At 36.6% G+C, this 13,993-nt stretch overlaps 1 protein-coding gene across 1 annotated transcript in view; it reads left to right on the top strand.

Annotated features, from left to right (window-relative positions):
• Nucleotides 1-13,993, top strand: part of NBEA (neurobeachin) — a 748,838-nt gene that overhangs the window by 593,713 nt on the left and 141,132 nt on the right. Inside the window, 1 exon segment of the mRNA XM_044913201.1 lies at nt 756-868. Coding sequence (XP_044769136.1) covers nt 756-868 — 113 coding nt within the window.

Below are 13,993 nucleotides of genomic sequence, written 5' to 3'. Positions count from 1 at the left end.
AGACATCTGCCTCTGAACTTTTTCCTGCTGGCTTCAGAGGACTCCTGTTAACTTGTACATTCTCAAGTTATTCTTGTTTTGGTAATTCTTGATAAAAGCTCAATATAGTATTCTGTACACTGGCAATATAATTTCTAGATATGTAATCACTGTAGTAGTGATAATCACATAACCTGCAAGTGTACAGATCGGCAGGATCCCTCATCCATGACCACTTTTGGGGGTTGGCAGGATCCCTCATCAATCCCTCATCCCTCATCAATGATCACTTTCGGGGGTCTTCACCAATGAAGCTCTGCTTTTCAGGTGCCAGTAATATCTTCATCAGAACCAGCAGAAAAGCGATGGAGAATGGAGGCACCCATGTGGCAGGTTAGGTCAGGACTGGATGTGGGACATATCACTTCTGCTCAGGTTCTGTCGATTAGAACTGAGTACCATGCCCACAGCTGCTTATAAGGAAGGTTGAGAAGTGTGGTCTAGCCCAAGAAGAGAAATGAATTATGATAAACGGCTCTCAGGTTCTACCACAAGCTTATATTCTAGAAAGTAACTCTAGTTACTCATGTCTTAATTATTATTGAGTGAATTCACTTGAAATGCATTGTTATTTGAGTGCTTTTGATTAAACAAAGACAGTTCAATAAACGAGTTACTCTTTTCTGAAATCCAATAGTTTCCTTATATAAGAACAAGAACAATTTCATAAGCAATTAGTGCATATACAGATTTTCATTTCTCTTTTTCTTTACTAGGACGGACATATAATGACCTGAACCAATATCCCGTGTTTCCATGGGTATTAACAAACTATGAATCAGAAGAATTGGATTTGACTCTTCCAGGAAACTTCAGAGATCTATCAAAGGTAACTTTCAAATATATAGAAGTCAGTTTTCTTCATAAAACTTTATTCTAAAAGCATTTCTACCAGATATATCTCCAATATATCCAATATATATATCCAGTTAATGTTTGTAAGAAAGTAAACCTGGATCTTCTCCTTTTGTGGTCAACATCTAAATCTCATCAATTCTTAGCATAGGTTTTAAGCTACAAGAAGATAAATTAGTATTAGCATAGGCAAAATGCAATACATATTTGAGAAAGAGCAAATGTAAGGGGAGGTTGCTCATATATCTTTGGTTTTAAAGGTCAAGGTAAAAAACCTGAAATTAGAACAAAGTATGGTTGCAAATTATTTCTGTGATATATTTCTTAGGTGATAAGACATGTAATCTTGACCATAATGCACATACACACAGACACTATGTAGGGGAACATCCTAGTGAAAAGAAAGTAGGACACAATAATTCATCACAGATCTGTTAAGATACAAGAGAGATTTGGCCCAAAAACTGGCGAGAAAAAAATACATAATGGGGGATAAGAATAAAAAGCAAATTTGTGTTTAGTTCACCTCATTTGTCCAGAGGAAACTTAAGTGGGATACTCAATTATTGGAAGTGCAGTGGAAGACTAGGAGCTAAGCCCCCAAAAAGCTTCTCTATAGCCTAAGCCGATGTCAGAGCCAGACCGTTAAGTTTAATATGTAGACTTTAGCCATTTTAAGCCTCAGCTGCCATTCACTCTGAATTTCGTTCTCTTTTCTATCATACTTGGTGGCCTGCTTTAGCATTCCACAGCTGGTTACAAGGCATATATATGTGTATATGTTTGGTTTGGGTGGGGGGAGGGCTGAGGAGCTCATGAACGAAGGTAGCATAAGCATTGCAGCCAATTTAAAAGTGATCCCACAGATGGTTTTTAATCAGCACACCTTCTCTTGCCTGCTTTCTTACCTTTGAAAACTAGACCTACCTAAGTTGAAGTTTTGTATTCCACCGCTTACTAGCTGTGTGACCTGAACTCACTTTCCCTTAGCCCGGGTTTCCACATTTGTAATAGGAGAACAGCACTACTATCCTAAGCCACACAGTTGCAGAGATCAAATGACATGTGCATTTAAAAGAATGTGACATGGTTCTTAGCACATTGAAGCACTTCGTGATTATTAGCTATGATTATTACACATGAAATATTTCTCAGCCCGTTTTGAAGCCTGTGTACTAATATTTGCATATTCTTATCTGTCATTCACTCTCTAGTTCTGTTATTTTATGTGACTTCCTTATCAAATCTCCATTGCTAGCTCATTGCTAATTTTAATTATGATATTATAGGTACGAAAGGGACCTAAGAGGTTAGCCCACACTTAGTAAGAGTCCCACATCTGGGAGAAAACAAAGTACTAGCAACTGAATTCCAATATGGTTTTCAAATGCAGTAATTTTTCCAATTCAAATGAACCAAACAAAAATCTTGCATCATTTATCATGGACAAGTAATTATTCAGGCCAGGTAGATAGAAGGGTTGTAATTCATGGGGCCTGCCCTCCAGGAGCAAATCTAGTTATAAAGTATCTGAATCATAAAACCAGTCTCTGCAAAGTTAAATAATAAGGTCCAATATTATATAGAGAGAACTACATGAGAGGTGGTGAGTAGTGGTTAGGAACGAGAACTCCGGAGCTAGACGTCCTGGGTTCAAATCCTAATTATGCCACTTCCTGGCTTCAGGGTCTTAGACAAGGTTAATTTTCTCTTTGCCTCAATTTCTTCACCTGTAAAATAGGGACAATAATAATGGGTTTGTGAGGATTTGTTGAGTTAATAAGTGTAAAGAACTAAAAAAAAAACGTGTAAAGAACTTGGGATAGTGCTTAGCATATCAATATTAGCTAGCACTGTATGTTTAAAAATGATGTAAATCATTGATAGAAGTTATATATTTTGAATTGTCTTTCAAATATTGATGACAAATACATACTGTTTATTCATATTAGGATTTTAATGTTTGAAGGTATGCACTTTTGACACGACTTGCCAAAGTTGCAGTGTGATCTTTGGGTATAAAACAAAACCAAACTAACTCATAAGTGTGAGGATAAAAACTGCCGAACTAGTTCTTTAACACAATCTTGTACGTATATGTTTTATTTAGCATTATTCAAATGACTGTTACGTACTAATCACTATAAAATATACATATGATACAATTTATTGTAGATTCTCAAGTAGCATGATACACACACGGTATTAAAACCTCAAAAGCTGACTGCCACTATGGCTATGTTAGATTTTTTTTTTTTTTTAGATTACTCTAAAAACAGGGAAAGAAGGCCTTTTTCTTTGAAATCAACTGGAATATTGTGGGGATAGGAAGCTTCTCAGTTAAGTTTCCTTTACTTCCTCTGTTTATTTATTCATTCTTTCAGTCAACAAATGTTTATCACACACTTCATATATGTCAAGCTTGTACTAGGTGGAAGGGTGTACGGGAGTTAATAAAACAGACCTAGTCACAGCCCTTCTTGGGAAGAGACCAGTCCCAAGCTGAGATGAAAACTCAAGCAGTTCGCAGAAATCTGAGGCCAGCATATCTGAAGTCAGTGTAGTGGGGACTGTACCGAATTGGAGAATTTGTACTTAACTACTCGAAGACATGGGACTCCAATGTTCTTGCAACACTGTCCCAACCAAAGGAAATATAGCCTTCATTATGATTAATATGGATAAGAGAAGGCATATGGTAGAATATTTGCTAGTAATTATAGATTTTTAGTATATCCATATAGAAAAGATGACATAAACTAAATGTGAGGAAATCACTGTTTCTAAAGTAACTGGAATATGTAAACATTCTTCAGGTTTTTAATGCTGATTCATTTAATCTGTGTTCCTTTTGGCAGAACACTTCCCTTTGTAATTCACATGTGCTCTCCTGATTTTATATAATGTTAAATAAGTAGAAGAGGTAAACAGACAAGGCAGCGTGAATACTAACTATACTTTCACAAGCCTGGAGTCCTTCATGTTGTGAACATTTGAACCCATGAGCTCTTAAAAGATAGATAGCTTTTTTTTTTTCAGTCCTGCTGTGTTCCATGCTTTAGTAATTTGTTCTTTATATTCTGTCAGACTAACATGATAGGAAAATGTTAGCAAATTAAAGCCTCCTGATGTGTTAATAAATTACTCTTGCATTGTTCCCATGCTTCATTGAATTTCTTAATAGGAACTTCTTACAAATGGGCTAGAAACTCAAAACTGTCCTGTATAAAAATCCTTAATAAACAAGATTTTAATGTATGAAAATATATCATATTATACACCTACTAGGAAAATGGCATTTGAAGTATAATAATATAATTGGAAGGACAAACTACTAATAATGAAATATTATTGTAATGAGATGACCACTAAGAAGCACATGAAATTCTTGTAGGTATAATCAATACTACAAATGAAATTTTTAATAGAGAGTTTGTTAATCTTCAAAAGCTCAAGCAAGAATTTGAATATCTAAATGGTATTATTAATCAGGAACCTTCTAAAAAATCTCTAAGAGCAAAAGAAGTTGTTCCTAACCAAAGATTGGGACCCATGGAATAATTTCTAGTGGTGAATAATTCTAGAATTTGTTACAGTTAACAATATTTGAAGCCCCAAACAATTTTTATGTTCTAAAGAATAAAAAAGCATAAAAAAGTATTAAAAATTAAGCAGATGTGAAATATACAATAAATAAAATATACAGTCTTAAAAGAAATAAAAAATTTTTCATCTTTATACGCCCCCATTACACTGGCTTCATGAAATTCTATGTCATCAGTTAGAACTTCTGCACAGTATAGTAGTAAAATGAGTGCCTCGGTACCACACCTCACATCATACAACCCAAAGGAAGGGAGAGAATCTCACCAAAGTCACGCTCATGGAAGACAGAAAAAATTTTCTTTCCTAGAAATCCCGAAAATGTCTCCTTGTGTGTCATTGGTGCTGCTTAACAGGGGTAGAGTATGTTCACTTGCGATGAGCCAATCATTTCCCACGGTTGGAGCCAAAGGTAGAGTCAGCATCACACAAGACACCTGTCAAAGGATGGGCTGAAAGTTGACCAAAGGAAATTTGGATTTCTGTCCCTAAAGAAAGGGGACTGAGTTGTGGTCAGCAAACAGCTCTCTGTTATAAAGTGAAAAATGCAGTGTATCTGAGAGTTTCTTCTTTCTAATTTCTATAATCTAGAGAATACCAAATAAATTACAGGTTTATATGCACATAGCTACTTCATAAAAGGAGCCCTGCAAGGTGCTAAGAAGACTTTAAAATGTAGTCCTGACCCTCAAGGAATAGTCACTGGTTATGGGGGAAAAATAGCCAATAGGCAGTAGCTTTTGATTACATACCTACAAGTTTAATATGTGAATATTAGGTGGAATCAGAGATGAATTTGCCGTAAAGCTCAGGAAGCTTAAACTTCAAAGCCCCTCAGGTTTCAGGGGCTTCATGTTCCTCGCCCCTCCTTTTATGTTCGTAGTCCTGGGTTTGTTTTCTTAGAGAGCCCCTCTCCAACAAACTCCTAAGCTCTCTGAACTTCTCTCTCCTCTTCTTTAATATGAGCACAGCAATATTTACATAAGACGGTTGCTGAAAGAATGAAATGCACTAAGGTAGCAAAGGCCCCTGGTGGCAGGCCTGGCGCACTAGTGCATTCGGTGACTGGGAGCTTCGTAGCTCTCCCTTCCCTTGGGTTGTATGATGTGAGGTGTGGTACCGAGGCACTCCTTTTACCACTATACTGTGCAGAAGTTCTAACTGATGACATAGAATTTCATGAAGCCAGTGTAATGGGGGCGTATCAAGATGAAAATTTTTTATTTCTTTTACGACTGTATATTTTATTTATTTGCTTTGTAGCAAATTCCCATAACTGTCAGCTGAGGGTTCACGGTCTTTGGTACGACTGAAAAGAATATGGGGAAAGATTGCTTGATTTAATTTTGTCCTAATAAAATAAAAAGCAATACCTTTTAATAAAATAATAAAGTTAGATTTTCATGCAAGAAGTAATTGCTTTTGCATCTCTTTAAATTGTCGACTTCTCAGAACCGTAAACATCGAGATACTGAAGTAAATATTTATTGAAACTTGAGGGGCACATTTATTTAGACTGAACTCTTTTATTTTATTTAGAATATTCATATTCTTTCTTTAACCCAGTTCAGTGAACGAAGAGCACAGGAACAATGAAAGTTCTTTATCAGTAAAATTTATTGGACCCCTCGTTTGATTAGACCTCATAGTTACGAGCTTTATTTATTACATGTACAGGTTAGAGGTTATGTTTATCGTTTGGCATGATGGACAGCAAATGAAACAATCTGTCATTGACTTATCTCTTCAATACTCAACCAACAGCCGGTGTAGACAATTTTTCCCTCCACGTATCCAGATTTTCCTTATGGAGATGTGACCTCATGGTGAAATCTATCTTAAAACATGATACACACTGGTGCTTCAGTTATTTACATATACTCATAGGAACTTTGCTCTTAAATTATAGTGGTTACATGACTTTGACATGAAGCGCAGCCTCTGCTCATTAAAGTGTAAATGGAATTTTCCTATTTGCCAGTCATGCCCTCTGATAAATGAAATAGTTTCATCACAAAGCCAAGTCCTGCTAATATTGACATGAGCGTAAGACATCACACACACACACACCCATTCACTGAGTGGAAAAAATATATTTTGTTAACACAGGAGTTGTTTGACTGACAGATGATGATAAGCATAACCATTTTCCCAAATTATTATGCCACTTAAAAAAAGGAAGTGATAATGCCTTGAGGCTTTGAAATGTGAGAATGCAAATGGATGCACTGAAGTGTGAATACTCTTCAGCCATATCCACCCTTGATAGTACTGCCAAATGTCTATATACCACATAGGAAAGGGTGTACGTTGTGAAGGTGGGGAATGCTCAATTCAGCAATGCGGGGCAAGTGTCCACAGTTATTTTATCTTTCTTTTGCATCTTCAGTTAATGATATCTAAAATGAAACTCATTCTATTTACGTTAGTATATAATCTCCCTAATGCTTAGGTTTTAACAACAACACGTGAAGAATGGGCAAAACTATTAAGTGTATTAGTAGCTGACTATGATGATGTAAAACTTGGTAGAAGACAAAAATTGAATGTGTAAATTTATTCTATGTCATCTGCCAAAAAACTTACTGCCAAATTTGAAATATTCTAAATATATATTGAATGTCACCTTAACATACAACCCAGCTTGAAAACTGTTTTTGTTAGGCTTGCTTATATTGCATTGTTGAAGACAGAGTATTGATTAGCAATATTTGGATACTGTCTTAAACTCATGGAATAACCCAAGCCGAGGGTACAACTTGCAAGGGGGGGAATGCAAAAAGGTACCAATTTCAAAATCAGGTTTATTGAAGTTGATAATTTTATTCATTTACTTGTTCTTTCCTTACACAAACTTTTATTCCACACCTACGTTGTGCCAGGTACAGGAGATAAAAAGACCATAAGAACTGTTCCATACTCTTCAGGGTTTACAGACATTTTTAGTTTACCCAGTGGCATATTATGTTCTTTTCCTTCTAATTGAAAGGAAGAACCAAGTAAGTGCAGACAAAGAAGAGAGTTGGTTCATAGGCACTGTGGTAACCAGAAAGGGTGAGGTATTTTTTGTTTGTTTTTACCTCCACTGTTTGTTGGAAATACGTAATAGGGTGATGGGGAGCTTTGAGGATTTACACAGAAGTCCCAAACAGGTCCCATTCTCTGCCTGCTTATGCTGAATGTCCCCCCTTATAGTCTCTTTTCTAGTTCCTTCTCGTTTAGCCAATTGCCCTACCCTTTCAGAGAGAGAGAAAATACTAGAGCCTGTCCTGCTTTGAAAACTTCAAGCTGTCAGGGGTGCCTGGCTAGCTCCAATGGTACTGCATGCAGCTCTTGATCTCAGGGTCGTGAGTTTGAGCCCCGTGCTGGGTGAAAGATTGCTTGTTAAAAAAAAAAAAAAAAAAGGAAAAATTTTAAAAAGAAAGGAAAACTTTGAGCTGTTATAGAAGGAACTGGAAACACTAGGAGCACTTCTGTGGTGTATGTTCTTAGAATACTACCTATAGAGAAGGAAGGAGCCTGCTTATGCATTTTGGTGTCACATCTGAAGTACAGCATTATCAAGGCAAACCTAGGCCAGAGTCGTTCTCCTTTAACCTTTCTTTCCAGCCAAAACAGAAGATCCAATAGCGATGATCTTGAAACTAATGTATAGGCTCGTCATTGTACTACTTAATATTTAGAAAGCTTTGGGCGCCTGGGTGGCTCAGTCGGTTAAGCGTCTGAGTTCAGCTCAGGTCATGATCCCAGGGTCCTGGGATCGAGCCCCACATCAGACTCCCTGCTCAGTGGGAGCCTGCTTCTCCCTATCCCTCTATGATCTCTCAGCTCATGATCTCGGGGGGGTGAGATCGAGCCCCACATCAGGCTCTGTGCTGGGTGTGGAACCTGCTTGAGATTCTCCCTCTCTCCCTCTCCCCCTCCCCACCTGTGCACTCTCTCTCTTGCTCTGTCTCTTTAAAAAAATTTTAAAAATAAAATTTATAAAAGTTTAAATGTTCATATTTGAAAGCTTTCTCTGGGTCATTTAATTGAGAAAAGCCCCTAACATTCTATACACAGGATAAACCAAATTCTGTCGTTTTTTTTTTAAGATTTTATTTATTTATTTATTTTGCAATGGGGAGAGAGAGAGAGAGAGAGAGAGAGAATGAGCCAGGGGGAGGGGCAGGCAGAGGGAGAGGGAGAAGCAGGCTCCCCACTGAGCAGAGAGCCCGATGCAGGACTTATTCCCAGGATCCTGGGATCATGACCTGAGCTGAAGGCAGATGCTTAACTGACTGAGCTGCCCAGGGGTCCCAGGATAAACCAAATTCTTAATCAAACAGTAAAAAGGAGTTAGGGAAGATTAAAAATCTCCATTATTCTCACTCCCCAGAGGCAACTATTATTGTAGTATTATGAATATTCTTCAAATTTTTTTCTCTGAATAGGTAGCAAAAATATATTACTCATGTACCAAAGAATTTTTAGAAAACCATTGATAATACTATGATGCTGATAATACTATGAGGCAAATGGCTTTTTGCAACCCTAGTACTCATAATAATAATTTAATATTACCTATAATCCATTCTCCACAAAACTGTTGGAGTTACCTTTTTAAAGCCTAACTCAGATCTTGTTTATCTCCTGCTTAAAAGCATTCAGTGACTCCCCTTCACTTACCATAAAATATGTTTCATTTCCCTGATCTGCAAAGCCGTATGATATGCCATTACCTATTTTCTCACGTCATCTCCTAATCCCTTCCTCTTGTCTACTGTGCTTCAGTCACACTCTTTCTTTCTATTCCCTGAACATGTCAGTCAGGCCTTCTTAGAGCCTTTGTACTAGCTCTTCCTCTGTCTCGAGTTCTCTAATTGCTGAACTGCGTATGACTGACTCTTCTGGTCATTCACATCTCGGCCGAGAGGTTCTCCTTGAGAGATGCCGTCCTTATCACCCAGTTGCTACTATCCCATTCTGTTTTAATTGTCAGTAAAGCACTTATCTCTGGTATTTTCTCATTTACCTAATTGTTTATCTAGGTTCCATCTGTCTCTGCCTCTAAAAACATATGCACATGTACACACACATACACACACGTACACACACGTACACACACATACACACACATGAAGCATCATGAGAACAGCAACCTCATTTATCTTATTGTAGGGTCTACAGTAATTACTGACACATAGTAGGCGCTCCATATCTATTGAATGAATTTACCTTGGAATTTTTTTCAAATCAGCCTTTTCAATTAGATGCATAATACGCAGCAGGATGAGTATATCATTTGTTTAACTAGTGCCTTACTGGATATTTAGACTACTTCTAGTTGTGTGGGTATTTTGGTTTGGTTTTGTTTGGTTTTGCCATTTTAAGCAATGTTGTAAGAAATATAAATATCCTTGTATCTGATTCTTTCCATATTATAAATTCCTCAAAGTGGAATGATTGTATCAAAAGCAAGTGCATATTTAAAAAAATATTACCGGGTTGCCCCATGAGAAATGTATACCAGTTTATATTCCTACCAACAGTATTATGACATGTCATGTTTTGCTATACCCTGGCCACCACTGAGTATCGTGAAACGTAATTTTTGACAACCTAATGAATAAAAATAGTTTTTATTTGAAAAGTTTTAAAACTTGCCATGTACTTCTGACTTTTGACTGTGAAGAACAGAAAATCAACTTAAACTGGCTATCATTTAAAATAGAAATTTTTTATTGGCCCACATAACTGAGAAATCAGGATTGGTTAGTTCAAGAAAACCGGATCCGAGGGCTCACAAGTGTCATAGGTTGCTACATTTCTGGTATTTTTTCCTCATTGGTTTCATTTTCAGACAGCTTCCCTATGTTATAGTGGTGATGCCTTTGTAATCCCACTAGAAGAGAGACCTTCTTTCCCAGATAGTCTCAGCAGAGTTTCATTGGAATAACTTGAATCATCTGCCCATTTCTGTACTAATCTTAGTGGCCATATGGATAGAATATGCTGATTGCCAAGTCTGGATCACATGCTCACCCAGGGGATCAGATAATGGAGTCAGCCCACCTGAACCGGGTATTCCAAGAGTAGGGAAGGAGTGGTTCATAAAGGAAGAAGGAGTAATGTATGCTGAACAATATTATATTGGATGAGCTGGCGCTGTTTTTCCTACATATATTGAAAATTTGCTTCTGTAAATTGCTTGTTCATCTCATTTGCTCATTTATTCAACTAGATTATTCATCAGTTTCTTACTGATTTGTAAGAGCTCACTTTTTAAGGAGACTAGCCCTTTATCATATGTGCTATAAATACTTTTCACTTTGTTATTTGTCTTTTGATTTTGCCTAAAATTTTTGTCTGAAGTTTCCATATGGAAATTTAAATGTTATATAATCAGGGGCGCCTAGGTGGCTCAGTCAGTTAAGTATCCAACTCTTGATTTTGGCTCAGGTCATGATCTCAAGCTCAGCGCTGGGTGTGGAGCCTGCTTGAGATTCTCTCTCTCCTTTTCCCTCTGCCCACCCTCCCCCAAGAAATCAATCAATCAATCAATCTTATATCATCAGATCAATCAGTTTTCATTCATTCAGCATTTATTACGTACCTAAAAAGAGCCAAGTAGTGTATCAGGTGCTGTGAACATAGAAATGAGTAAAAGCCATTGCCTTGAAAGGCTAGCTTATGGGGTAAAAAAAAGTTACACACTTGCCTATTACCGGAGAGTGTCATATAGGCCTTCACAGATGAAATTGGAGCTGCTTCGGGAAGAATGCATTGAAATTCCCTGGTCAGATAAGAAGAGAGGCAGGGAATTTCCTTGAGCACAGAAGCATATGTAGGTATGATTTCTATGTTGTCCTAACTGAGAATTTTAAGACTGATGATATATAGCTCATAACTGAAAAAAATGAAAAGACAAGAATCCTTGAAGCCTCTTCTCAGGATTCCCAAGCCCTTGGTTATTATACTGAAAGATAACAAGATAACTTCAATATGTTAGAAGCTCAGATGTGTTGAGAGAACTGAGATAACAAAAGCAATACCTAGAAGCCAAACAGATCAATCAGCTGTATCCCACTTCCAGCTGTATCTGGCACAGAGTATCAGCTGGTTCTGTAAAATGTATGGCCTCTGACTAGTGCAATCTTTTTTTTTTTTAAGCATTTTTTTAATGTTATGTTAGTCACCGTACATTACATCATTAGTTTTTGATGTAGTGTTCCATGATTCATTGTTTGATGATGAATCACCCAGTGCTCCATGCAGAACGTGCCCTCTTTAATACCATCACTGGGCTAACCCATCCCCCACCCCCCTCCCCTCTAGAACCCTCAGTTTGTTTCTCAGAGTCCATCGTCTCTCATGGTTCATCTCCCCCTCCGATTTCCCCCCTTCATTTTTCCCTTCCTGCTATCTTTTTTTTTTTTAACATATAATGTATTATTTGTTTCAGAGGTACAGGTCTGTGATTCAACAGTCTTACACAATTCACAGCGCTCACCATAGCACATACCCTCCCCAATGTCTGTCACCCAGCCACCCCATCCCTCCCAACCCCACCACTCCAGCAACCTTCAGTTTGTTTCCTGAGATTAAGAATTCCTCATATCAGTGACATCATATGATACATGTCTTTCTCAGACTAATGCAATCTTGATTGGACGTTTCTTCATTGTCCTCATCTATAATGTGAGGGAGTTGGATTTGTAGGCCTGTAGGGTGCATTCCATTTCTGAAGAACTGTGATCGTTTAGGAATTAAGTAGGCAGTTATAGACATCAAGATCAGAATTTCCTATTTAGCCATGAAATGGCATCTCAGTGTTGTGGAAAGAGTAGAGACCCACGTACCTGTTTCCTCCTCATGAAATTAGGTTCAGAATGAATGTCTTGCCCACCTCAAGACTTATGAAAATCAATCTAGAAAATGGATGTGAAAACAATATCTTACATAAATATATAGTACCATTAGCATTTGCAGCAGGGAGCACTAGCAATAGTGAGCTCAAAAATATTTTATATATATAAGTAGAATCCTAATACCATGAACATGAGCATTTTCAAGTTTTTTTTGAAATACCAGAATTCAGTTTTATTAATATTACTTTAATTGGACCTCTGATTCCTCTTGAAAACCTTTTTTACTCTTAAAAATTATAATCTATTTTAATGGCATTGACTGCACCTCAAGTCAATCCACATTTATTTTTTATTTTTTAATTTATTCATTCAAAACAATCCAGCTGTGTGCCCAGACTTTCACATTCTCTAAAGTTCTTCAAATGCTTCCTGAAGTACCATTTACCCAATTAGTATTTTTTATTTAAATTATCTTTATTGTTCATTTTCACCTCTCTTATTTAATTTATACATCTATCCCATAAAATGCACTTAATAAAACTTGTAAGGTTTCATAAAAGAGAAAGGTGTTGATCAATCAAGGCTAAGAGAACAGAAAAGGAAAGAAAATAGGAAAATGTAACCAAAGAAAAGGTTCACACTCAGAAATGCGTACCATAAGGATTCTAACCAAAACTTTTCAAAGAGCTCTAGTTCTATTGCCTTATTAATAGTTATTATGAAAACAAAAAAGAAAGATGAGGTTCTAGTAAAAAGAAATCAATAGTAAACACTGGAGTGAACAAGATTAACCAATTCTGTTTATAATAATATTTCTCAGAGCCTTTCACGAGTAAATTTCCATGAGTATCTGTCAGGATCTTTGTTCCATATCATAAAGTCACAGGTGTGTGTTTGTTTTTTTGTTTTTTTGTTTTTTCAGGAAAACAAAGCTCTTTGTGGTATTTAAGACTGAGACAAATTTCTCTCTTTAATATTCAAACAGGGGAAATTGAGTGATAGAGTAGAGAAAATCCTCAACACCAGTTCTTCAGTAAATTCAGTTGCTTTATGTAGACGTGGTAATGTTACACGTATGATTTTCCCCCAGTTTTATATTGAAAATAGTTCTTTTGCAAGCCATGTAGGCTTTATAGCAGTTTTAGAAAATGATAATAATAATAATATTATAATAAATATATAAATATTTATATTTATGTATATAAATTTATATATAAATAATAAATATATAATATGAATATATAAAATATATATAATAAAAATAATAAAGTGCTATAGAGGTGGAATTTTATTTTTAATTTTTCATTGTTATCTGCATCATTTTCTCTTATCTGTTACAATGCCAAGTTATGGCATACAAACCGACAAGAACAAAATCATAATACATCTAATAGCAAGTTCTAAACTTTCACTTAAACCTTTTCATGTAGAAACACTTAAAAAGCATAAAGGTGGCTGTTTCTATTTTTTTTTAATTTTTTTTTATTCTTATGTTAATCCCCATACATTACATCATTAGTTTTAGATGAAGTGTTCCATGATTCATTGTTTGTGCATAACACCCAGTGCTCCATGCAGAACGTGCCCTCCTCAGTACCCACCACCAGGCTAACCCATCCTCCCACCCCCCTCCCCTCTAGAACCCT

This window comes from Neomonachus schauinslandi, chromosome 3, assembly GCF_002201575.2.
Source record: "Neomonachus schauinslandi chromosome 3, ASM220157v2, whole genome shotgun sequence".
NCBI classification, from domain to species: domain Eukaryota; kingdom Metazoa; phylum Chordata; class Mammalia; order Carnivora; family Phocidae; genus Neomonachus; species Neomonachus schauinslandi.
This window is presented reverse-complemented; position numbering and strand designations above follow the sequence as displayed.